This window comes from Melanerpes formicivorus, unplaced genomic scaffold (assembly GCF_026170545.1).
Source record: "Melanerpes formicivorus ecotype bairdi unplaced genomic scaffold, bMelFor1.0.p_v2 SCAF_103, whole genome shotgun sequence".
Lineage (NCBI taxonomy): Eukaryota > Metazoa > Chordata > Aves > Piciformes > Picidae > Melanerpes > Melanerpes formicivorus.
Window position 1 is genome coordinate 1133298 of NW_027142455.1, and position 25407 is coordinate 1158704.

General features: G+C 55.2%; 1 protein-coding gene across 2 annotated transcripts in view; it reads left to right on the forward strand.

The window, feature by feature from the left end:
• Positions 1-617: 617 nt before the first annotated feature.
• Positions 618-25407, forward strand: part of CHKA (choline kinase alpha) — a 28347-nt gene continuing 3557 nt past the window's right edge. Inside the window, exons 1-9 of one of the 2 annotated variants that reach the window (XM_068166685.1) lie at positions 618-1015; positions 7081-7192; positions 14606-14659; positions 21184-21297; positions 21893-22026; positions 22984-23088; positions 23440-23498; positions 24022-24109; positions 25143-25251. In XM_068166685.1, coding sequence (XP_068022786.1) covers positions 708-1015; positions 7081-7192; positions 14606-14659; positions 21184-21297; positions 21893-22026; positions 22984-23088; positions 23440-23498; positions 24022-24109; positions 25143-25251 — 1083 coding nt within the window. In that variant the 5' untranslated portion in view covers positions 618-707. The remainder of the gene's footprint in view (positions 1016-7080; positions 7193-14605; positions 14660-21183; positions 21298-21892; positions 22027-22983; positions 23089-23439; positions 23499-24021; positions 24110-25142; positions 25252-25407) is intronic. The other variant, XM_068166686.1, reaches the window with a different exon arrangement.

Consider the following 25407-nt stretch of genomic DNA (forward strand, 5'->3'; position numbering starts at 1 on the left):
CTGGGAGGGAAAACGCAGCCCGAGGGCTCGCCCGGGCCCGGTGAGGGGGAACAGGGGGAAGAAGGGGGTGAAGGGGAAGAGGGGCTGGGCCGGGGCTAGGCGGGAGGAAGAGAAGCCCGCAGGGTTGGGTTGGGCTGGGCGGGGCGGGGCGGGGCCGGGGGCCGGGCCGGGCCAGGCCCTGCGGCGGTGGGGAACGGGAGCAGGATCCCCACGCGCTGATGCCCCTACGCCCCCTACCCGGAGCTGCGCGCACCGGTCACCGGGACAACGGCGGCGCAGCCAATCGGCGCGCTCCGCCCCCGCCCCTCGCGCCTCGTGCAGCCGGCCGCGAGCCAATCAGCGGCAGCTGCGGGCAGCAGCCGGGTGAAGGCGCGCGCGCCCCTCGAGCCCGCGGGCAGCATTTCCCCCCTTGCGCTCTCCCTCCCCCCCCCCCCCGCCGCCAGCCTCTCGCCGCCGCGGAGGGCCCGAGGCCGATCGGCATCAGCCAATCAGGGCGGCGGCCAGCGGCGTGAGGCGAGCGGGCCCGCGTGCCGGGCTCCTAATAAAAGGCGGGGCCGGGGGGAGGCGCGCGGCTCACTCGGTGCTGGCGCTCGCGACTGACGGACGTACGCGAGGGGAGAGCGCGCGAGCTGTCGCCCCCGCCCACCCGCCCCGCGCCCTCACAGCCGCCGCCCCCTGCCCGCCGCCGCCCCCTGCCCACCCGCGCCATGAAGACCAAGTTCTGCAACGGCGAGACCGACCCTTCCCCGCTCGGGCTCCTGCTGGGCTGCAGCTCCGCCGCCGGGCAGCCCCCCTCGCCGCTAGCTCACGCCGACCCCGAGGGGAAGGACCCGGTGGCGGCGGGCAGAGGCGCCACGACGCCGCCTGCCGCGCTGCTGCTGCCGCCGCCGGCCCCCGAGGAGGAGCCGGCGCTGGATCCGCGGACGCGGCGCAAGGCGTATCTGTGGTGTAAGGAGTTCCTGCCCGGGGCCTGGCGGGGGCTGCGGGAGGAGCAGCTCCGCATCAACCCCATCAGGTCAGCGCCGGGGGGGGCGGGGGCGGGCCCGGCCGGGAGCCGCTTCCTGAGGCGAGCGGGGCGGGCGGCACCGCAGCCACTCTCTCATTCTGTGTTATTGCTCTTACTGAGCCGCTGCCGCAATCCGCTGCTCCGGCGGCTGGGGAGGCAGGGCCCCGGCGCGGGGAGCCCTGGCCGGCTGCGGCAGCATCCCCCCTCCCGCCCCGCCGCCGCGGGAGGGGCCGCCGGGGGGCAGCGCTGCGGGGCGGCCGCCCCTGTCCTGCTGCCTGGCCCTGCCCGCTCCGGGGCCGGGGGCGAGCAGGTAACTGAGGCGCATCGATGGCGTGACTCATCCCGCAGCATATATAGTAACAAGTGCTTGTGACTCAGCGCCGTGGAAGCAGGGGAATGTGAATTGGGGACGTTCTGGGAGCCCTGCGGAACGCGTGTCGGGACTTTGCCTCCCCTGCGGAATTCCCCACTCCGCCTTTTAATTGCCCCTGTGGGCTGATGACGGTGGTGTTAGTTCAGGGTTTCATTTTCACTGCCCTCTCTACCTGGTCAGATAGAGTCGCAGAGTTTTAGGAGATCCTGGAATTGTTTGGGCTGGAAAAGCCCTCAGGGAGTCCAAGCATCAACCTGACACCGCCGTGGCCATTGAGCCACGTCCCGGAGCGCTATGTCCACGCTATTGTCATGCTCTCTTGAGCCCTGAGTTTGCTTTCCTAGTGATTGTGTGCCTGTTGATGCACAAAGTGCCTGCAGACCTGCCCCTAAAAGAGCAGAAGGTGTCGGCAGAGCTCTGATCTATCCAATGACAATCAAAGCCCATCATGTGTTACGAAAGCTCTGTTAAAAGGGAGCAGCCCCCTGGAATCCGGTGCAGGCAGCATTGGTGGGGTTAGATCTCTTCACATCACCAGGGGTTTGTGAAGGACATTGTTAGAAGCAGTTCCTAGAGAGGGAACCACTCTGATAATCCTTCTGTAATCTGACATGCTGAGTTCTGTCTGCATCCTTCTGACTGTACTGCTGACTTGGCTACTTACTTCCTGAAGCCTCCGAGTTCGGCACAGTTACTGCTCCGTTACTCAGCAGCTTCCCTTCAGAGCCACCCCTGCAGGCTGGCTTGATGGTTTCCAGATGGGCTGGAACTTAAGCATGTGGGGAGCCTGTGCTGGGGGGGTAGTTGTGTTTTGTTTTGGCAGAGGTCTTCCCACCACTCTTATCTCTGGAGAATGCAGCACTGGGTTGGTTTGAGGATCCTGGCTCCCCAGCAGTCGCTTGGTGTGCATGCTCCAGTGCACATGCTCCATGGAACCACAGAAGGGAGCTCAAAGCTCAGCCAGCTCCAAGCCCCTGCCATGGGCAGGGACACCTCCCACCAGCACAGGCTGCTCAAGGCCTCATCCAGCCTGGCCCTGAACCCCTCCAGGCAGGAGGCAGCCACAGCCTCCCTGGGCAGCCTGTGCCAGAGTCTCCCCAGCCTCACTCTCAACAATTTCTTCCTCCTCTCCACTCTCAGTCTCCTCTCCCCCAGCTCAAAGCCATTGTTCCTCAGCCTGGCACTCCCAGCTCTTGTCCAGACTCCCTCCCCAGCTCTCCTGGAGCCCCTTCAGGTACTGGAAGGCTGCTCTGAGGTCTCCCTGGAGCCTCCTCTTCTCCAGACTTGATAACCTGGCCTGTCCCCACAGGGGAGGTGCTACAGCCCTCTGATCATCTTTGTGTCCTCCTCTGGACCCTCTCCAGCAGCCTGATTTTGACTGCAGTAATCCAAACCTTCACCGTGAACAGTTGTGAGGTGCTTGGCCTCCTAGGGTGAAAGGGCCCAGTCCTTGCTGGAGAGCAAAGGGCTAGATTCACATCTGATCAGAATGCAAGGTGCAAGGACATCAGTGTGCTGGGATTTGAGGAGAGCTGTGAGAGGCCCTGTGGGGAGGTGACCCTCTTGGATGGCTTTACCTTTAAGTAAAGGCTAGCAGCAGGCTGGCTGGCAGCTTTATCTCTAAGAGGAAGGTTTGTCCTTTTGACCCTTCAGCTCCTGAGCCTGCTGACCTTTCAGGAGAACAATATCTTTTCTCTAACTCCCAGATGGATTTCCTTGATTAGAGGTAACTATTGAAGCTTTAAGTGCATAAAACTGTAGTGAAACTTCTGGCTAAGGAAGTTGAGCCTGAGTGAGACACTCCTGTCTGGCTGGAAAGGTAGAAATAAGAGTTTCTGGGTGCTTGTTTGCTGTGTGCCTGCTTGGCACCTGTATAAAGAACAGAGCTGCTCCTGCAGGAGTCTTGAGACTCCAGTAGCTCATGCAAGGTGGCTTTCAGTGTGCTTGGTTCTATTTCAGTGTGGGTATTTTCACCCAAGCCTGCATCAGAGACTCAGCAGTGATGGCAAAGGCTCCCAAAAGCCTGGCTAGCAGAGTTTCAGTAAGGCAGAGATGTGGTGGGTGTAGCAAAGCCCTGCTCTGATTGCAGAGCAGTCTGCCTGTGCTCTGCCTTTGATGCCCTTTCCATCTGGCTGCATTTTCTACCTGTTAGACGTTGTGGTTCAAAGTTACCTCATATCTCTTGTCTCTAAACATCCTTTCTTGGGTGCCTGCCAAGCCACCTGGTTCTCTTCTCCACTTCCCTGAGCATGTGGTGCAGCTGCCTTTCACCCTGTTGTCTTGAGATTTCTTTTCAGCCAGTGGCTTTGGCTCTGTAGGGCAGCCCTGCTCTGTATCACTGACTGCATACAGCTTGTCTGCTTCTTGGTATCCTTTTCCTCCAAAAGCTCTTTGCTAATCCCCACTGTCCTGTAAAAGAGCCCAGAAAAAGATTTGATGAAGTGAGAGGAGTGTTGGATTAGGGCTGAGGACTGCATTTAACCACTGCATCTGCTCTGGGTTCCTGGAGTCAAACCTCACAGCCAGGTAATATTCATAGATTCACAGCATGGGTTGGGTTGGAAGGGAGCTCAAAGCTCAGCCAGCTCCAGCCCCTGCCATGGGCAGGGACACCTCCCACCAGCACAGGCTGCTCAAGGCCTCATCCAGCCTGGCCTTGGACACCTCCAGGCAGGAGGCAGCCACAGCCTCCCTGGGCAGCCTGTGCCAGAGTCTCCCCAGCCTCACTCTCAACCATTTCTTCCTCCTCTCCACTCTCAGTCTCCTCTCTCCCAGCTCAAAGCCATTGTTCCTCAGCCTGGCACTCCCAGCTCCTGTCCAGAGTCCCTCCCCAGCTCTCCTGGAGCCCTTCTGGCACTGGGAGGCTGCTCTGAGGTCTCCCTGGAGCCTCCTCTTTTCCAGGCTCAACAGCCCCAATACTTGAATACTGTGTGGCAAGAGCCTGCATGGCTTTGTGAAGCACAGTGTACTGCTATGCACCTTCTGGACTTGATGCAGGGAGTTCAGTAGCATGGCACAAGTAAAATTGATGTTAAGATCTGTGTTATTTCATCCTTCACTGCTGGCTGCTGCATGTGGTTTGTGTCTGGTTTGGAAGGTCTGCAGTAGCAGACAAAGGTTTTTTTCAGCTGAACTGATTTACATTTCTGCTTTGCAAGTAAAGCAGAGGTTTCAAGTCCTGCTTCCTCTTACAGCAGAAGTAGTGGTAGAGAAAAACTACTGCAGAAGGGAACTCTGAAAACTTATTGATGAATCCAACTTGAATCCTGCATCCAGTTCTGGTGTTCCTAATATAAAGGGGACACAGAGGTGCTGGAGTGACTCCAGAGGAGGCCACAAAGATGCTGCCAGGGCTGGAGCAGCTCTGCTGGGAGCACAGGCTGAGGGAGCTGGGGCTGTGCAGCCTGCAGAGGAGAAGGCTCCAGGGGGACCTCAGAGCTGCCGCCAGGAGCTGGAGGGATCCTGCAGGAAGGCTGCAGAGAGACTTCTGCTGAGGGGGTCTGGAGCCAGGCCAAGGGGGAATGGTTTGGGGCTGAGGAAGAAGTTCTGCAGTGTGAGGGTGGGGAGACACTGGCCCAGGTTGCCCAGGGAGGCTGGATGAGGCCTTGGGCAATCAACTCTAGCTGAGTGGTGTCCCTGCCCATGGCAGTGGAGTTGGAGTAGATGAACCCCGAGGCCCCTTCCAGCCTGAGCCATTCCATGAACATGATGTAGGACTGCTGCTCTTAGTGACTTCACTAGGGACCAAGCAGCTTAGCTCTCCTAATGCAGTGTGTATCCAGCTTGCTAAGCCTGCAGAGCAGAAGTGCTGTCAGCATTCCCTGTCAGAACCCTGTGGTGAAGCAGGAGTTGAATGAGAAGGCAGCGTGGCTGTGTAGCCCCTGAGTGCCTGGGGCAGGGGGCTCCCTGGCTTGTGTCTTGTCTGACAGGACTCCCAGGGTGACTTCAGTCTGGACAAATACTTGAGTAATTTCTGCTCTCATTGTAGATTTTAGCTCTGGGAATGAGTCCCTGAGCAGGCTCATGGCAGCAGAACTCTGCTGCTGCAGTGCTGTTTGGGTTCAGGCTTCTTAGCTGCCATTTAGCTTTGCAGCTAAGCTCTGTAGCTGCCATCCCAGTGATTCATAGGATGCTTTGGGTTGGAAGGGACCTGGAAGATCATCCAGTTCCAACCCCCCCTGCCCACTAGACCAAGCTTTTAATTCAAGTACCAGCTTTCAGTTAAAACTCACTGCACAGTCCTAAGCTGCTTGTCAGATGTATTTGATTGCCCAAACAAGACTGCAGCATCACTTTGAGAAGTCCTGAAGATGGGAAGTCTGCATCTGCTCTTAGCTGCCTGCTGCATTTTACACCTGTCAGCTCCTAGCTCAAGCTGCAGTTTGGATCCTGAAGGCAAACTGTACTTGAAGCCTGAAGTTGCCAGTGTCAGTGAAGCCCTCTCTCTTCTGGGTTGTTGGTACTGTTGGGAAACTATTTCTCATGTTAGAGCACCCTCAAGATGCCCCAGGGGAGGTTTAGGTTGGATGTTAGAAGAAACCTCTTCCCTGCAAGTGTTCTCAGGCTGGCACAGACTGCCCAGGGAGGTTGGCTGAATCCCTGCCCATGGAGAGCTTTCCAAGAGGCAGAGCTGTGATTGGGCAGGGAGAAATGTAATGAATCTCAACAAGGGCAAGGGGAGAGTCTTGCATCTGGGAAAGAACAACCCCAGGGAGCAGTAGAGCTTGGGACTGACCTGTTGGAGAGCAGTGAAAGGGAAAAGGGCCTGGGGGTCCTGGTGGATGGGAGGTTGACCATGAGCCAGCAATGTGCCCTGGTGGCCAATGGCAGCCTGGGGTGCATTAGAAGGGCTGTGGTCAGTAGGTTGAGAGAGGTTCTTCTCCCTCTCTGCTCTGCCCTGCTGAGGCAACATCTGGAGTATTGTGTCCAGGTCAGGGAAGGACCTCAGGGAGCTGCTTGAAAGATTTCAGTGCAGAGCCACAAAAATGATTCAGGCAGTGGAAGATCTTCCTCATGAGGAGAGCCTGAGGGGGCTGAGGGCTCTGGAGCTTGGACAGGAGCAGTCTGAGGGTGACCTCATTGCTGTTGCTAAAGCTGTGCAGGGGGATGCCCAGAGGCTGGAGCCAGGCTCCGCTGGGGGATGCCCAAGGACAGCTCAAGGGGCAGTGGTGGAAGCTGAGGCATAGGAAGCTCCATGGAAACAGGAGGAAGAATTTTGTCACTGTGAGGGTGGCAGAACCTGGAGCAGGCTGCCCAGGGGGGTTGTGGGGGTATTCCAAACCCCCTGGCTGTGTTCCTGGGTGCCCCTGCTGTGGCAGGGGGTTGGACTGGATGAGCTTTGGAGGTCCCTTCCAAACATTCTTTGATTCTGTGGTGCTGAGTGCCATGGTTTAGCACCAGGCATGGTAGAGGTTGGGCTGGATGATCTTAAAGGGCTTTTCCAACCAAAATAATTTGATTATCTCTTCCCCATCAGGGCAGTAGGGCACTGGAACAGGCTGCCCAGAGAAGCTGTGGAGGCTCTGAGCCTACAATGTTGAAGGCCAGGCTGGGCCAGGCCTCAAGCAAGCCCAGGGGCTGGTGGGAGGTGTCTCTGGCTGGGGCTAGATCTTGGAGGTCTCTTCCAAGCCCAAGCACTGTGAGATCCTCTGGTGAGGAGTGTGCCTGTGAAGCTGGCTGCTAACCCTGCCTCTCCCCTCAGAGGTGGCCTCAGCAACATGCTGTTCCAGTGCTCGCTGCCCGACGCCCTGCCCACAGTGGCAGACGAGCCGCGGAAGGTCCTGCTGCGCCTCTACGGAGCCATCCTGCAGATGGTGAGTGCCCAGGGGCCTTGGGGAGCGGGAGGGCTGCTGTGGCTTAGTGCTTTGGAGATCTTCATCTGGGCTTGATCCTTTGGGGAGTGCTGCAGTGGTGGGGGATAGCTGACTAGCTTGGAGCAGAGCTGCTTGTTGTCTAGAACTTACTCTCCTTTCCTCACAGCTCCTGCCTGGCGTGTCTCAGCTGGAGGCTCACTTTGCTGTCTGTTTGATCAGTAATGTTCTGTTTATGGTGTTAAGTCTGGACTGTGGTGTTTCAGAAGAGTGCTTTCAAGTTTGCTTCTCTACAGTGTGTAGGACTTTGGCATAACTAGCAAGACTGCAAGAGACTAAACCGCTTCCATTTTAATCTTGGTAGCATTTACGAACCCGAGAGGTTAGAGTTGAAGGTTTTGTCAACCCTGTGCAGTGCTGGAGCATTTTTAGATCTCCTGGGTAATTGTGTCACTGGAAAATGGGATCTGCAGTGTTAGAATACAAATGAAGCACAAACATCAATACTGGAACAGCCATCTCATCCCTAAACGTGTGCCATGCCTCCCAGCTGGCACAGAAGCTTCCCCTCTGTCAGGCTCTCCTAATGTTACTTTATTTGCTTAGTCAAATGTGAGCAGCACTGAAATGTGTCAAACCTTAAGAGAAGGGGCTGGCAAGTCTGCTTCCAGTTGTGGGGTTTCAAACCAATCTGTGCTGAAGATGATCTCCTGTGAAGCTGGCAGCCTGTTCCCATAGCACAGCAGAGCTGCTCCTCCCCAGCTCTGCTGGGCACTTGATGATATTGGAAATAAATCATCAGTGTTTAACCTTAGGAAAAGTGGCAGCTCACTAAAATTACCTTTGGGTACTGGCAGTTGTTTCTATTTGACTTAGATCCTGCTTCCATTATCCTTTAATTGGATATTTTCCAGTCCTCTGCCACTTGCCTGGAGTAACTGATCCAGTACCTGCAGGAGCTTGACTCCTCCTGAAATTTCAGCCCATTCTTCCTGCTGCCTTGACCAAACCTGCTCTCAGAAATCCCTCTGGATACTATCACTTAACTGCCTTTAAAGTTTCCTCTGATTAAACTATGAGATAGGAAATTTCCTGGGGCAGCATCCACTGCCAGAGACCCATAGAAGTGGTCTGAAGTGGCACGAGATGCTTGGCTACAGCACTGGCAAAGTTAAAGCCTGTTAATTAAAGCTTCCAAAGCCTTTCACAGGGTTGGAAGGGACCTCAAGGATCATCTAGTTCCAACCTTCCTGCCATGGGCAGGGACACTTTCTCCTTTGAGAGAAACCCAAAGCAAAGTGGGAAGGAAAAAAGGTGGTGAGAAACTTTTGTTTTCAAGCTCTCTCCTATAGCTGATGCTCGTAATTGCTTCCTGAATTCCCAGCTTCCATTCAGTGCTGATTTCATAGCATGGAGAAGGCTTGAGCAGAGGCATGGGCTGCAAGACTGCTCTGGTGCTGCCACTTCTGTGAGCCAAGAGCTGCCAAGAAGCGTGGCCTGGCTGTTACCCTGCACAGGCAAAGCAGACTCCCTCCTCTTCCCTCAGGGTTTGCTTGGTTTGTTGGTTGGTTTGGTTGTTTTTTTCCAACTTGCCTTTTCCCTGCCCACTGAAGAAATCAACAGCTAAAAATTTTGGGGCTCTAAAAACTGAAGACAATAAAGCACAAAAATGAAATGGAAACAAATCAGAACTAATTTGGTTGTGCAGATTTGGAAGTGTGTTAACTTTCTAACCTTTCTGCTCTTGGTGTTGAAGGATCTTTGGAGATGTCTAACTTCCTTTATTTCCCTAGTGGCAGTGAAATGACTGCTCTTGTTGGTGCAGTTCACTAAAGGTTAAGTAAGCAGAGAAAAGTCCCAAGGTAAAACTTTGATTGCATCGAGGTTCACAAATATTTCTTTTGTCCACAAACATTTGTCTCTTCCAGCCCCTCCCACCCCCCCCCTGCCTTCCCCTCCACCTTCTTAAATACAAGTTTGAAAACATAAGCAAACTGTTTCCTGGGGGTATTTTGAACACCTCACTTGGAGGGACTCTTCACCAGTTTCTGGGTGGCATGAGCAGAATCCCAATGACAGACCTGTTAAGAGGGTGATGCTGCTCAAGTTTAAAGCCCTGTGACAAATGAAGGGATGCTGCTGGAGTAAGCTGGGTTGAGAGACCTTAGGTTAAAACCACAACTTCATGCTCAATATCTTGCTGGCCATTGGCAGCTACAGTTGCTGGAGCCTCTGTGGCATGGTTTAACTCGTGGCCATTTTACCCCCTGCTGAAAAATGGAGCCCAGACCAGCAGCACTAACCAGCTGCTCTTGCCCCTGTCCTGGAAATGCTGCAGTCTGCCCCAAATTGTTGTAGAGGAGGCAAGCTGGAGGTTAAAATTTCCACTGGAATTGCAAACTAGCTACCTGATCCCAGTGTAAGAGCCAGTGGTACTGGCAGCAGAACCCTTGGAGCCACCTTTGAAAGGAACCTTTCTTGCAGTTTGAAAATAGCCCCAGTTTGCTTATTCTGACTCTTGGAAGACACAAATGTCAGTACATGAAACTCATCCAATAGAAACCATGCCAGTTGGCTGAAGCTGCCACACAGGGGAGGCTTTGTGCCTTCCTCTGTCATAGCTGATATGTTTAAGCCAACTTTTTTTTTCTTGTGTGCATGAGTGTGGTGGGGAGGGGGAGCTGGGGGGAGCTGACCTGAGCTGGCTCGGCCATTGTTCGGAATGGCCGCCCTGGCATGGATGTCTGAACATCAAGGACTTCCCTGGAGTGTATCCTTGAGCAGAACTTTTTGTTTTCCTGTTGAAAGAGAAGTATTTGTGCTTGTGACAGATTAAAGTACTAACCACATTAAAACTCCAATGTTTGAGGCACAATGCAGATATGTTCTCTGTGGAACAAAACCAGAGGGAAATGCCTTTACTCTGCTTCGCTCATTCTTGCTCCAGCCTAGCTGCTAAATTGAAAGGGGAGCCCTGGAAGTAAAACTTCCTCTTGATGAAAATGTCTTTAACTGTGTTAACAACATAGAAAAGGCTCTCCACCAACTGCCAGTTCATGTCCAGACTTGGAAGATTTGATTCCACCTGCAGATCCACTCTAGTGTTTCTGCTGCCAATTCGGACCACCCAAGCTCGCTCCCCTCTTAGAAATGCCAACAGGATCTCGAGGCAAGGGAGCAGCAGCAAAGGGGGAAAAAGCTCCAATTGAGGTGAACTCCTTTGGGGGTTCACCTACCAAAAGGTAACTTGGGGGGGGATCAATTCCCATTCCTTATTATACATGTCAAGAGAACCTTGAACCCTCTGTTTCCCTGGGGCTCTGTTACTTGGCAACAGCCAAACCAAAGCCTCGCATAATAAACGAGGCAAACCCAAGCGGGGCACCTGAGGTTCCTCTTGTGTCTGCTCACACAGAAATGGAGAGACCAAAACTGGTTGGCACAGTTGTGTGGTAAAACCCCTTTTCCATACCTGCCTTGCTGCCTTTTTATTTACTGATTTATTTGTTGTTCCTTTATTTTATACCTGGGTAAGATGCAGGCTGCTGTGTAAGTGTAATGCCCAAACGTCTGCCGTGGTTGTTGGTGTCCATGTCTGTCTGTAGCGTGGAGTCACTCCAAAACATGCAGTCAAACTCCCTGGCACTGGCAAGAAGGCTTGGAAAGCAAGCAAGCAAGCAGCTGTTTGGGGATGTGTTTGTGTTGGGTGGAGTTAAGGGTGTGCTGGGGTAATGTACCACTTTAGTTGTATATGCATGTGTTCTCTGCTGCAGGCTTGCCCATGCGATCGTGCCTAGAGCACTCTGGTTTCCAGGTGACAGACACGATTCACGGTATAGTATGAGATCTCTGAAGTTGGAGCATTCTCTACAGCTTTCATTTTTTTCTTTAGTACTGGATTTCATTGTTGTTGTGTTTTAAATAAGGCTTGAGTAGCACCAGCAGCTGTGCTACCGTGCAGCTGAATGCTTGCAGCAAACCGTCTGAGTGCTGCCCCTTCCTTTCCTCTGCTCCCTCAGGAGAGAATGGTGACTTGGAATGGAGAGGATTGGAGAGCTGCTTGATGGCTTTTGGAGGGCTTGAACTGGGAATTAGCCTTCACATGCTAGAGTCTAGGACTTCAACTCATTACCAGCTCCTTCAGGTCTGGTAGTGATCAACAGCAGAAATAGTTAACTGCTGCATCCGAACCTCTGTGGTCCCCTAGCCTGAAATGCAAAGCATCCAAACCTGTGTAATCCCATGCCCTGGAACTGAAATTGTCTTTCAACAGCTTGTAGAATTAAGAAGAGTTTCCCCTGCATAGGTTGATTGGATATCAGGAAAAAATTTGGCTGCAAGAGTGGTCAGGGACTGGCACAGGCTGCCCAGGGAGGTAGTGGAGTCCCCATCCCTGGAGGTGCCCAGGAGACATGGGGACGTGGCACTTGAGGGCATGCATTTATAGGCATGGTAGCTGGCTTATGTTTGGACTTGATCTTAAAGGTCTTTTCCAACCTTAATGTTTCTATGCTGTGATTCCTTGACTCTCAATTCCTAAGGATCCCTCAAAGCATTGCAGTATTCTGAAGTCTTGAAAACTACTGAAACTTCAACTCCAGGAGAATGGAGTTCTAATGGAAGCCTTCAGTTTGTGTGCAGACCCAAGGCCTGTTTGGGGAACAAAACAATCCAAGCTGCAGGCTCTTCCTCCAGGCAGAGTTCTGCCAGGCATCATTTGGGGTTTTTTTGACAGAGACCTGAGCCTCCAGCTGCAAGGGGAGAGAGTTTGGGAGAAAGTGATGAAGAACTCAACATTCTGTGCCAGCTGTGCAAGCACTGTCTGCTCCTCTCTGAGGCAGATCAGCTCAGCTCATGTGCAATGTCTCCCATTCTAGTTCCATCTTGTACCTGAGGCTTCTTAAGAAGCAGCTGACATGGTCACAGAGTGAGCTCTCTGCATGGAGCTGTCCTGCCTTACTCAGACTCCAGTGAGCTTTCTCAGCCTGCTTGGAGAACAAACCTCCCCACCTTAAAGGCAGCACTGACAAACATTTAAAGCCCTCTCCAAGCTGTAGAGCACATCCCTGTCTCGCTCGTGTTTCCATAGAGAGGGTGATTCAAAGCCTCCCACAGCTCTGCTCTTACTGGGGTAATTCACCTGCTGAGTGCTGTTGAAGTAAATAGCTCCCAGAGCTGGACAGAGGTCTGAGCTATTGGAGCCTGTGGGAAAGCTGACTCCTAGAATGGCTCAGGTTGGAAGGGACCTCAGAGGCCATCCACTCCAACCCCTCTGCCATGGGCAGGGACCCCTCTCACCTAGGCTTGGTTGCCCGAGGCACGGTGGAGCTGTGAGCCTTGGGACGCCTCACTTTGAGCCACTGTTCTGCAAGCTGGCTGTGCAGTCAGGGAGCAACCAGTCCCTGCCACTTGGAGATGTACAATTGCTTCCTGCTTACTTCATTCTCCATGGAGACTTGGCCAGTCCCAGGCTGACCGTGGGGCCCCCTGTGCAGACCGATCCTCTCCAAGCTCCCATCCACACTTGCAGGCGAGTCCCAGAGCGCTTCCTGTTCATTCTCTTCTGTGCTGAGGGGGCAGACAAGAGGAAGGGGTGCTGCAGGAGTCTCCTGTTGTGATGGCTCTGCAGCACACATGCCCAGCTCTGATGGCACAGCAGATGCCATTAGGCTGTCTCCAAGGGGGGTCTGAGGTGCACTCTCGGAACTGGCCAGCTCTTTGTCCGCCGGGATGCAGATGCCAGGGCAGGGGGCAGGGAGAAGCCTAATCTGCTTCCCTTCTGCTGAACTGAACCATTCTGAGAGCACCATTAAGCAGGAAAGACTCCTGGATGGTGAGTAACCTTCTGCCTGTTCCAGACAAATGTGTAAGATGCCAGAGTGTGGTCTTGGTGCAGGACATGCTGGTGCAGAGGAGCCCTCTGTAAATGACCTGAATGCTGCTGAGTGCATCTGGCTTCAGTCATCACCTTTTGACTTTAACTTCTGCCAAGGGAATAGCAACTAATAGTGAAGGGTTTTTCTCTCCACATTGTCTTTTTATTCTAAAAACTTACTCTCCTAGTGGAATGGGAAGCACTTGCTTGAAAGGCCATGGATTGATGTTAACCACACTGCTTCTGTAGCTTCTGAAGTGCTGTAGCTGCAGAGCTGGTGTCAGGCATTAGCTTGTGGTATGGTTACTTCAGGCAGCTGGTGGTGCTGAACTGTATTGCATTCAGTTGATGTTTCCACCCTGGTTTTGGACATGTTAGAGCTGTGGAAGAGCAGGGTGTGCACCTGGGTGTAGCAATCAGTGTCGTGCTGCAGGAGGTGGAGCTGCAGGCTGCCTTGAGAGCCAGGCTGCTTTTAAATGCTCAGCGGTGGAGCTGCAGCCTAAAGAGCAGCCACAAACTGCTGCTAATTCTAAGCAAACATTTGCTCTCTTCCCCTTCCCTTCAAGCCTTTTAAAGGATGAAGGGGTTTATTACATCTTGACCTTTCAATGTGCAGCTCTGTTAAAAGCATGTGCCACTGAGGGTAGGGCTGGATGCTCTGAAGCTGCTTTGCAGTGGCTCTTAACAAGCCTAGCCCCATGCATGATGCCTGGGCATGGTCTGAGTTTTGCTGCTACCCCACAGGGCTCACCAAGGCTTCTGGAGCTGCCATTAAGCCTTGGCAGTGAGGCTGGGGAGACTCTGGCACAGGCTGCCCAGGGAGGCTGTGGCTGCCTCCTGCCTGGAGGTGTTCAGGACCAGGCTGGATGAGGCCTTGAGCAGCCTGTGCTGGTGGGAGGTGTCCCTGCCCATGGCAGGGGCTGGAGCTGGCTGAGCTTTGAGCTCCCTCCCAACCCATTTTAGGATTCTCTGGGCAGTTGATTTGAAGCAAAGCCTTGGGTTTGCATTGTCCAAGGAGCCCAGACAGTGTGTTGGAAATAACACCATGAAAGTAAGAAAATCTCACACCAGATGGGGGGAGGGGAGGCAGGGCTGTGCAGGCTTGCAGAGAAGCCTCTTCTCATGGTCCTTGTAAGGCTTTTATGTAATCCCTGTAATGCATTTCTGAAGTGCTTTAGCTGCAAGGAGAATGTCATCCCAGCTGTCCTGCAGGGCCACTTCATCTTTGCTTCATTAAAAATGTTCCCCTGAGCTTGTTTTGAACACTGGGGAAACAAAATCGTACCTGGAAAGGGGCTCTGGCCTTCTGCAGGAGGGGCTGCTGGTCAGTGGCACATCCTTTTGAGAGCCTTTGGACCTGGTGGTGTAGTGTGGTGCTCAGAGGCCAGGTGGATGCTAGTGCCGTAGGTGTCACAGATGAAGAGAGTGCTGAGGCCTGTAGTTAATTGTAGCTGGCACTTCTGCTCCCTTTGTTCTGGTGGTTGCAGGTGAACTGTGTGAAACTTCATCTTCTCATTGTGTTTGCTTCTTCTCATTCATAGAGGTCCTGTAATAAAGGAGAGTCTGTACAGTCTCAGAAGGAAAATGACTTGCAAGTGAGTAATCAGATCTGCTTATTTCACAGAGTGTTGGAGATGGTTGAGAAATGCCTGGTGGGATTGCTGCTCAGCAACCAGCAGTCACTCACCTGGTGCCTGGGCTAGAATCCATAGGAAGCTGTGGAGAAAAGGGATCTGCTTGCTCACAGCAGTAACTGAGTGGCTGGACATGGTTTGGAAAGATCTAACATGAACAGGAAAGACTAAAGACAGAACAGATTCCACAGGAACAAGAAACCCCTCCCCAGCTCTCCCACCAATGGTTTCTTACCATCTGTTCAATATCTGCACCAATGCTACAGAGAGAGACTGAGGCTCCCTGAGCAAGCCTGCAGCTGGCACCAGGCTGGGTGCTGGGCTTGGTAAGGACAGGCTGGAGCCCTCCAGAGGAACCTGCAGAGGTGGCTGAGGAGAGCCTCAGGAGGCTCAAGAAGGCAAAGTGCAAGGTCCTGCCCCTAGCTCAGGGCAGCCCTCAGCACCCATCCAGGCTGGGGGTGAGGAGGTTGAGAGCAGCCCTGCAGAGAAGGCCTTGGGGGTGAAGCTTGGGGGGAGAAGCTGGAGAGGAGGCAGCAATGGGCACTGGCAGCACAGAAGGCCAAGGGCAGCCTGGGCTGCAGCCAAAGCAGTGTGGCCAGAGCTGGAGAGAGGATCCTGCCCCTCTGCTCTGCTCTGGGCAGACCTCACCTGCAGGGCTGGGGCCAGCTGTGGGGCACCCAGCACAAGAGAGACCTGCAGCTGATGGAGAGGCTCCAGAGGAGGCCACAGAGATGCTCAGAGGTTGGAGCAATGGTTTGGAACTGGAGCAGGGCAGAGTCAGGTTGGAGCTCAGGAGGAAGTTGTGCCCAGGGAGGCTGGGGAGACTCTGGCACAGGCTGCCCAGGGAGGTGGTTGAGGCTCCATCCCTGGAGCCATTCAAGCTCAGCCTGGAGGTGTCCCTGCTGCCTGCAGGGGGTAGGATGAGATGACCTCTGAGGGTCCCTTCTAACCCAACACAATCTGTGCATCAGGTATCAGCACCACTGCCTCTTCCCTGGGAGCTCTTCCTTTAGTAGAGGAAGATCAGGACTCAGCCTAACCCTTGCTGTGTAAACCACTGCTGAGCTCTGGGGACAGTACATGGAGCTGGAGAGCTCTTCCTCATCAAGTCTAGCTGAGCACTGTGCTTGCATCGTTTGCCTGCTGCAAGCTTTAAAGTTGCATTTGGAGCCACTTCTGCTCCTGCAGCACAGTGCTGAGCTGCCTGTAGTGCTTCAGTCATCTGCAGAGGGTTTGGTGAAGGTCTGTGCCCTGGCAGTGCTCTGCAGCACACCAGGCAGATGCTTTCCTTGCTCTGTGCTGCTGTTTCCCAGCTCTGCAGTGCTTTGGCACTTTTCCTCCTTTGGTAAGTGCTGCTTTTCTCCCCCTCTCTTTTCTGCCCTTGGGGATTGCCACCTGAAACTCTTCCAGAATCTGCCTTTTGCTTCCAGCTGGTTGAAACTGCTTCAAAACCTTCTGTTGTCAAATGTCTGCTTTTGAAGTTGTGTTTTGGACCTTTTTGTTCACTTTACTGGAAAAGCTTCAGTGGTTGAGCCAAGGTTAATGAGACAAATGTGCTGCTTTGATTCCTCTCCAACAGGGCCAGTGCCAGTGAGGCCCCTTTGGCAGCTTTGCCCATGACACCAAGCTGTGTGCTACAGGGCACTCACCTGAGGGCAGGAGTGGCATCAGGAGGATCTTGACAGGCTGGAGAAATGGCCAGGGCCAACTGCAGAAGGCTCAGCAAGTCACAGGGCAAGGTCCTGCAGCTGGCTCTGCCCAATCCCAGCCACAACTCCAGGCTGGGAGCAGCCCTGAAGGAAAGGCCTTGGGGGTGCTGGGTGCTGAGCAGCTCCCCAGGAGCCAGCAGAGCCTCCTGCAGCCCTCAGGCAGCTGTGTGCTGGGCTGCAGCCAGAGCAGGGTGGGCAGCAGGGCAGCAGAGGGGATTCTGCCCCTGGGCTCTGCTCTGCTCAGACCTCACCTCCAGTCCTGCCTCCAGCTCTGCTGTCCCCAGCAGCAGGAGGACTCAGAGCTGCTGGAGAGAGGCCAGAGGAGGCCACAAAGATGCTGCCAGGGCTGGAGCAGCTCTGCTGGGAGCACAGGCTGAGGGAGCTGGGGCTGTGCAGCCTGCAGAGGAGAAGGCTCCAGGGGGACCTCAGAGCTGCTGCCAGGAGCTGAAGGGATCCTGCAGGAAGGCTGCAGAGAGACTTCTGCTGAGGGGGTCTGGAGCCAGGCCAAGGGGGAAGGGTTTGGAGCTGAGGTAGGGCCGGGTTAGAGTGGAGAGGAGGAAGAAGTTCTGCAGTGTGAGGCTGGGGAGACTCTGGCACAGGCTGCCCAGGGAGGCTGTGGCTGCCTCCTGCCTGGGGGTGTTGAAGGTCAGGCTGGATGAGGCCTTGAGCAGCCTGTGCTGGTGGGAGGTGTCCCTGCCCATGGCATTGGGGTTGGAACTGGATGATCTTGGAGCTCCCTTCCAACCTGAGCCATTCTGTGGTCATTATTCAGCCATGGCAGGTGGAGCTGCCTGGACTTCCTCCCTGCCCCAAGCCAGAAAGAAGTCCCTGAAGTCCCAGAAGCAACAAAATTCCAGCCCCAGCCTAGTGCCAGCAGCTTGGGGAAGTGATGCAGTGCAGGAGGCAAAGCTTTGAACTTCAGAACTGCCCTCAGTTCTTCCCCAAAGCAGGGGCTCTTCTGGTAGGTGGTGGTTTGGGGCTGGAACTTCCCTGCAGGCTCAGGAGCTGCTGTCACAGTGCAGCTGGGAGGTGTCAAAACTGTAGGAGGGTTTGGTCAGGGGAGTTCAGCTCATCCTCTGGGCAGGAGAAACAAAGCCTTACAGTGTTGTGAGCTGTGTTTGCCAGCTGGGGCTGGAGGTGGATAGTTTCTGTCAGCCTTTGAAGAGGGCTGAGCTGTGGCTCCCCTTGGTTCTTGCTGTAGCTGGGGGTAAGTTGCTTCAATATTCCTGGTTTGTCCACTTCATAGTGAGCCTCTTGTCACAGCAAGAGCAAGGCAGGAGCTTCAGCTCCAGCTGAAGTACAGAAAGGCTTTTGCTCTCCTCTGGCCTGCATGGGAATGGAAAGGCCTTGGAAAGAACTCCCCAAGGCTCAGCTCTGAGCTTTCATTTCCAAGTGGGGATGGTCACATCTCCAGCAGCTTGGTTACCTCTGCTTGGAGGGCCTGGGAGCTGAGGGCAGCAGGTTGCTTACTTGACAGCCTGGAAGTGTCTATGAGAAAGGATTTGACATAGCTCTGGGCTTAGGCCTTTAAAGGCCTCAGGTGAGCATTGAACTGAGGACTTGAACACCTGGATCTGCTCAGTGCCCACAGGAGGTGTGCTGGAGAATGAATAATCACAGACTGGGCTGGGAGGGAGCCCCCAGGGGCATCCTGTGCAACCCCTGCCATGGGCAGGGACAGCTCCAGCCAGAGCCCAGAGCAGGCTGCCCAGGGACACAGCCAGGCTGAGCCTGAGTGGCTCCAGGGATGGAGCCTCAACCACCTCCCTGGGCAGCCTGGGACAGAGTCTCCCCAGCCTCCCTGGGCACAACTCCCTCCTGAGCTCCAACCTGACTCTGCCCTGCTCCAGTTCCAAACCCTTGCCCCTTGGCCTATCCCCACAGCCCCTCCTGAGCAGTCCCTCCCCAGCCTGCCTGCAGCTCCCCTGCAGGTATTGAGCTGCAGCTGAGGTCTCCCTGCAGCCTTCTCCTCTCCAGGCTGCACAGCCCCAACCCTCCCAGCCTGGCCCCACAGTAGAGCTGCTGCAGCCTCTGAGCATCCTTATGGTCTTCCTCTGGACCTGTTCCAGTAGGTTCATATCCTTGTGTTGGGAGGTCCCCAGAGCTCAGTACTCCAGATGAGGTTTCACCAGAGCAGAGTGAAAGAGGAGAATGTCCTTTGGTAATTTGTTTCCACACCTGCATCTGTCTGCAGTGCCTGGACTTAGTCTGTGAGGTGCTGTGAAGACATCATTGTGGCCAAGACATGGAGATGGTCTGATTCCAGGGCTCCTCTTAGGGCTGTTGTCCTGTGGCCATTCTTTTACTGCAGGAAGTTCTTTCAGGAGTCAGATTCTAGAGCATTCAATCTTGGAGAGTTCCTTGGGTTGGAAAATCCCTCAGAGTCCAGCTGTCAGCCACCATGGCCACAGGAACCCCTCCAGCCATGGGGACTCCACCACCTCCCTGGGCAGCCTCTGCCAGACCCTGACCACTCTGACACCAAAGACATTTTCTCCTCCTCTCCAACCCAAGCCTCCCCTGGCACAATTCCAGGCCAGTTCCTCTCCTTCTATCCCCTGGGACTGGGGAGCAGAGCCCAGCCCCCAGCTCCCTGCAGCCTCCTCTCAGGGAGCTGCAGAGAGCAATGAGGTCTCCCTCAGCCTCCTCTGCTCCAGGCTGAACCCCCCCAGCTCCCTCAGCTGCTCTTCCCCAGCCCTGCTCTCCAGACCCTTCCCCAGCTCTGTTGCCCTTCTCTGGTCCTGCTCCAGCCCTCAATCTCCTTCTGGGAGTGAGGAGCCCAGAACTGAACCCAGCCCTCAAGCTGTGGCCTCCCCAGTGCCCAGCCCAGGGGCACCATCCCTGCCCTGCTGCTGCTGCCCACAGCATTGCTGCTGCAGGCCAGGCTGCTGCTGCCCTTCTTGCCCCCCTGGGCACTGCTGGCTCAGCTTCAGCTGCTGGCACCCAGCACCCCCAGGGCCTTTCCTGCTAGGCCTTTTCTTTCCAGCCACTCTGCCCTAGGCAGTCTTCATGAGCTGCTGCTTTCAGATGCTTCCTGTTGTTCATCTTGAAGCAGATCTTGGATGGAGCCATGCAGCCTCCTCTGCAGTGCTGCTGACACTTGAGGCTGTGTTGTTGTGGATTGAAGCTTCTGCATTTGGAAGCATGCCTGAAGGCCTAGGCCTGGGCAGGTATGTGGCAGAAGTGAGCCAGCTGAGTAACTGGCAGTGCCTTCCTCTTTGGCACTTGTGATCAACACTTCTTTGGCACTTGCTGTCCAAGCAGGATGTGTCAATGAGGAGCTGACAGCCAACAGAACTGCTGCCACTGGGCTGGGGAACCCCAGACACATCCATGCTGCCCACTGCTGGCTTGGACATCCATGGGCAGTGATGGACACCCAGGAACCTGGATCTCCTTTGCTGCTTGGTGCTTGGCATCAGGCTGCAGAGTGAAGAGTTCAGATCTGTGCTGCTGAGCACGAAGGGATTAAAATGACCTCCACAGCTTCCTTCATTCAGAGAGTGCTTGGACTTGGAAGGGATTGTTAAGGTCCTCTGCCTCCAAGCCTTCCACTGCAGCAGCTTCCTCACAGCCTCCTGGTGGAGTTTTGCTCAGAGGAGCTGAGGTGGAAGCCGGTGGAGGCCACAGACTCAGTCTCAGACTCAGGTGCCTTAAACTCTCCCTTGATGCCTCCTGGCTGAATGCTTCAGGACAGGGCTCTGGGAGCCCATCCCCTGCTTTGAGCTGCTGGAACTGGGTGAAGCTGCCAGGAGGGCAGGGTCTGGGCCAGGCAGACAGACAGTTTGTCAGCAGAAGCTCCTGGAGGCCTCCTGCTGAGCTGCAGGGAGCGCACTGAGAGTGAGCGCAGTGAGAGTGAGCGCAGTGCCTGGCACCGCCGCAGCCTGGCACCGCCGCGGCCTGGCCTCCAGCGCTCTCTGCTGCGCAGCTCCTCGGGCCTGGGGTGAGCTCTCAGCCGCTCAGCAGCAGGCAGGGGCCTGGCAGAGCTCTAGGGCTTGAGTACAGCTGGGTGCTGCTTGCCATCATTACTGGAGTTAGTGACTTCTCCTGTGGCTTCTGCCTCTGCCTCCCAGCTGCTCTTGCCCTTCAGGCCAGCTCTGTTTCCCTGCTTGGAGCTGGCTCTTTGAGATCAGCTTCTGGTGCCGTCAGGCAGAGCTGTCTGCTGCTGTTCCAGGCTCAGCTCCCTGCTGCAGGGGCAGCCTGGGAGAAAAATGCTGCTTGGAGGTAGCCAAGAGCCTTGAGTTGCAGAGGCCTTAGCAGGGCTTGATGGAAAGCAAACAGAAAGAAAATTAAACCAAAAAACACCCCCAAAAATCTCACCCCCCAAAGCCCCCCCCCCAAACGAACCCAACCTGCCCACCCAACCCAGCCACCCACCAAACCAACCCAACCTGCCCACCCAAGCCCCACCCACCGACCTCCCCACAGCCAGGGCTGCTCCCAACCCCCTCTTAGAATCGCAGGGCTGGAAGGCACCCCAAGGCTCAGCCAGCTCCAACCCCCTGCCATGGGCAGGGACACCTCACACCACAGCAGGTTGCTCACAGCCACCTCCAGCCTGCCTGCAAACACCTCCAGGCAGGAGGCTTCCACCACCTCCCTGGGCAGCCTGGGCCAGGCTCTCACCACCCTCCTGGGGAGGAACTTCCTCCTTGCTCGGTGAGGCTCCGAGTCTCTGCAAGCCAGCCCTGCAGTGCCTTGCTCTGCAGCAGTGTAGCTGCTCAGCTCAGTTCCCTGGGCAGGCCCCAGGTGATGCTTTCCTGTGCTGTCTTGCAGGGGGCAGAGGCCATGGTTCTGGAGAGTGTAATGTTTGCCATCCTGGCAGAGCGAGCCCTCGGCCCCAAGCTGTACGGAATCTTTCCCCAAGGCCGGCTGGAGGAGTTCATTCCTGTGAGTGCTGCTCTGCTTCAATGGCTGTGGCAAGGAGGGCTCTGGGCTGCCTGGGAGAGCAGGGCTGTGGGAAGGGAGCACTTGGCAGCCTGCAGTAACTGCTGGCTGTAATTGGATACACTTAAGAGTGTGTGGTGGAGAGCCCAGTTACAGCTCTTGCCAGGCAGAGAGCTCTGAAATCTCTTCAGCTGTAGCAGGGTCTAATAAATGAAGATAAAAAGGCTGTTAGATACCAAACATATCCTTGGCAGCTCTGGAGTAACACTTCCCTTCAGCAGCTACCAGAGCAGATGCTTCTGATGCTCTGAAATATTTATACCCCAGCTGCTTTGAAGATATTCTTGGTGTGAGATGTGATACTCCCCAGGCCCTCCTCTAGAGGAGGCCTGATGGAGGCCTGAGGCTTGGCTGGCCCAGCCCTTCCAGAGGCAGCACTGCTCCCAGGTCACTGGGGATGAAGAGTACTGTGCTAAGAGACTGAAGGAAGAGTCCCTGCTGCCTGCAGGGGGCTTGGAGAGGATGCCCCCTGCGGGCCCCCTCCAGCCCGCTGCAAGCTGTGCTTGGAGTTGATCCTTTTCTCTGTGTTTTCTTACAGAGCAGGAAGCTCAGCACTGAAGAGCTGAGCTTGCCTGACATATCTGCTGAAATAGCTCAGAAGATGGCCAGGTTCCACGGCATGAAAATGCCTTTTAATAAAGAGCCTAAGTGGCTTTTTGGAACAATGGAGAAGTAAGTTTGCTATGAGAGCACTGTGTCCAGCTGTGGAGCCCTCAACACAAGAGGGACAGGCACCCGATGGGAGGGGGTCCAGAGCAGGCCACCAAGAGGAGCAGAGGCTGCAGAACCTCTGCTGTGGGGCCAGGCTGGGAGGGTTGGGGCTGTGCAGCCTGGAGAGGAGAAGGCTGCAGGGAGAGCTCAGAGCTGCAGTTCAATACCTGCAGGGGAGCTGCAGGCAGCCTGGGGAGGGACTGTTCAGGAGGGGCTGTGGGGATAGGCCAAGGGGCAAGGGTTTGGAACTGGAGCAGGGCAGAGTTAGGTTGGAGCTCAGGAGGAAGTTGTGCCCAGGGAGGCTGGGGAGACTCTGTCCCAGGCTGCCCAGGGAGGTGTTTGAGGCTCCATCCCTGGAGCCATTCAAGCTCAGCCTGATCTAGTGGAGGATGTCCCTGCTGCCTGCAGGGGGCTGGTCTTGGTGATCTTGGGAGGGTCTCTTCCAAGCCAAACCATTCTATGATTGTAGGTTATGCACTAAAGTGTGGGACAAGGTGGCCTGCTGTAGTGCTGAGCAGCAGCTCACTGAGAGCAGCAGCTCCCACTGGGCTCTGACTGCTTTGTAGTTACTTGAAATTAATCTGCCTTGAAGGGCAGATAGAGACTGGAGATTAGGGAGAAATTATTTCCAGTGAGGCTGGGGAGACTCTGGCACAGGCTGCCCAGGGAGGCTGTGGCTGCCTCCTGCCTGGGGGTGTTCAGGGCCAGGCTGGATGAGGCCTTGAGCAGCCTGTGCTGGTGGGAGGTGTCCCTGCCCCTGGCAGGGGGCTGCAGCTGGGTGGGCTTTGAGCTCCCTTCCAACCCAACCCTGCTGTGACTGTAGGATCAGTGAACACTTGATGTTTGGTTTCAGTGCTCTCTCAGGGTGGGCAGCCTGATACCCTTCCTGCCCCAGACACTGGCCTCTGTCTCTAACAGGTACCTAAATCAAGTGCTGAGGATCAAATTTACCAGGGAGTCCCAAACCAGGAAGCTGAACAAACTCCTTGCTTACAATCTGCCCCAGGAGATGAGGAATCTCAGGTAGGCTTTGTCTCTGCCCCTGTCTGCCCCCTTGCTCCCTTTGGCTCTGAGCTTGCACGCTTGTCTGAGCACATTACCCAGTGAGATACCCTGCAGGCATTCTGCTTCATGAGCTGGGGATTGTTTCTGCTCCTGTAACTGACCTGAGTCTCACATGACTGCAAACTGATAGGGTCAATTGCTGCTCTGACTTGCTGATCAGTACAGTCCAGCTTTGTCCTCATCCTGGGCTCCTAATTGATTAAATGGAAGGGGAGCAGAGCCTGTGGCTGTGAAATGCCTCCTGTACTTGGAAGTGTATCTGAACTTGGTCACTTGTGACTTACAAGCTCCCCTCTTGCTGTTTCCTAGAGCCATGCTTGAAGCTACTCCATCCCCAGTTGTGTTTTGCCACAATGACTGTCAAGAAGGTGAGCTGCAGGTGTTCCATGGCTGCTGTGTGAGGCCAGGCTGAGGTGGCTGGGAGCTGGGAGCAGAGCAGCCTGAGGGCTGCCCTCAGGGCTGGGGCTAAAGCTGTGCAGGGCTGGAGCCAGGCTCTGCTCAGGGATGGCCAAGGACAGCACAAGGGGCACTGGGGGCAAGCTGGAGCAGAGGAGCTGCCAGGGGAACAGAAGGGAAACCTTTGTCCCTGTGAGGCTGCCAGAGCCTGGAGCAGGCTGCCCAGAGAGGTTGTGGAGTCTCCTGCTCTGGAGCCTTTCTAACCCCCCCTGGATGTGCCCTGGGTGCCCTGCCCTGGGTGCCCTGCTCTGGCAGGGGCTGGGCTGGGTGAGCTCCAGAGCTCCCTTCCAGCCCCTGGCACTGAGTGAGCTGCAGTGTGGCTTTTCCTGTCTCCCTGCAGGAGTGTGAGGGGGAGCTGGGGTGATCTGAGCAGGCTTTCTTTGGATGCTGTGCTGCCTTCTGCAGCTTCTCAGTGCTGTTACCTTCCCATTGCAGGCAATGTCTTGCTTCTGGAAGGCAGAGAGGACTCAGAGAACCAGAAGCTGATGCTCATTGACTTTGAATACAGCAGCTACAACTACAGGTAAAGCCTTTGCTTCCTCCTCAGCAGGAGCTGTGCATGCTGCAGTCAACAGCAGCTCATCACAGGTGGTCCTGTACCTGGGGCAGGGCAATCCCAGCACAGAGCCAGGCTGGGGGTGGAGTGGCTGAGACAGCCTGGAGGAGTTCAGGACCAGGCTGGATGAGGCCTGGAGCAGCCTGGGCTGGTGGGAGGGGTCCCTGCCCATGGCAGGGGGCTGGAGCTGGAGTAGATGATCTTGAAGTTCCCTTCCATGAATCACCTGCCCTGCTGAGCTGGGCCCTGCTCTTGATGGGGGGCAGAAGGAATAAGCACTGAATCCAGTTCTGGGCCTGGGGGCTTGAGTGTAGGCCTAGAGCAGGCTCCAGGCTGCAGGAGCTCTTGGGTGGGCTGCCCTTGAGGCCTCTTCTGCTCACATGGCTTCCTGCTTGTGTGTCCAGGGCTGTCTGTAGTGGGGAGCTGAGGGGAATGGTTGGCTGTGTGCCTCTGCAGGGTGAGTTTGCTGCTTCCCCTTCATGTGGCTTTCTCACCTGTGCAGCTCAAAGCCATCCTAGGGTTTGCTCTGTGTGCTTTCTCTTCCTACTCAGTCACCCAGCAGCTGTGTTTAAGGCTGCCCTAAGTGTGTGCAGCCCTTGGCCTCATTGAACATTAGCTCAATGTGAGCAGCCCTGGAGCCCTGAGTTCCATCCTGGAGCAGTGGGAGGTGCTGAGTGCTTTGTGACCTCCTGGCCTGCAGCAGTGCTCACATCAGAGGTGTGCCTGCCTGGTGCTGAGCTCTGCTCTGTGCTCAAGGGTTTGCTGTCTCCAGTGGTGCAAACCTTGGGAGCACAGAGCAGCATTTGCAGGGGGCTGGTAGCCCCCCTGTGCTGGTTTGAACTTGCAAGGAGGCTTTGTTCCACTCCTCAGTGGTCTGCTTTCTGCAGCAAACCTGCAGCAGCTGCAAGCAGCCTCACACTTCTAAACCTGATTTGTGCTCTGCTTAAGCCAAAGGCTGCTGGTGTGCAGATGCTGAGGTGCTTGATCTGCTCTGTTTCAGAGGGTTTGACATTGGGAATCACTTCTGTGAGTGGATGTATGACTACACATATGAGAAGTACCCCTTCTTCAAAGCCACTGCTCTCAAATACCCTTCAAAGAAGCAGCAGGTAGGCACCTAAGGCATAGGCCAGGAGTGGGTGTTCATTATGGGGCACTGTGAGATGTCTTCAACTCTCTGCTCCAGTTCTATTCAAACTTCAGTTCCATGGCTTCCTGACCAACTTTGCTGTCAAAACCACATCCCAGGTGCTCAGGCTGGAGTA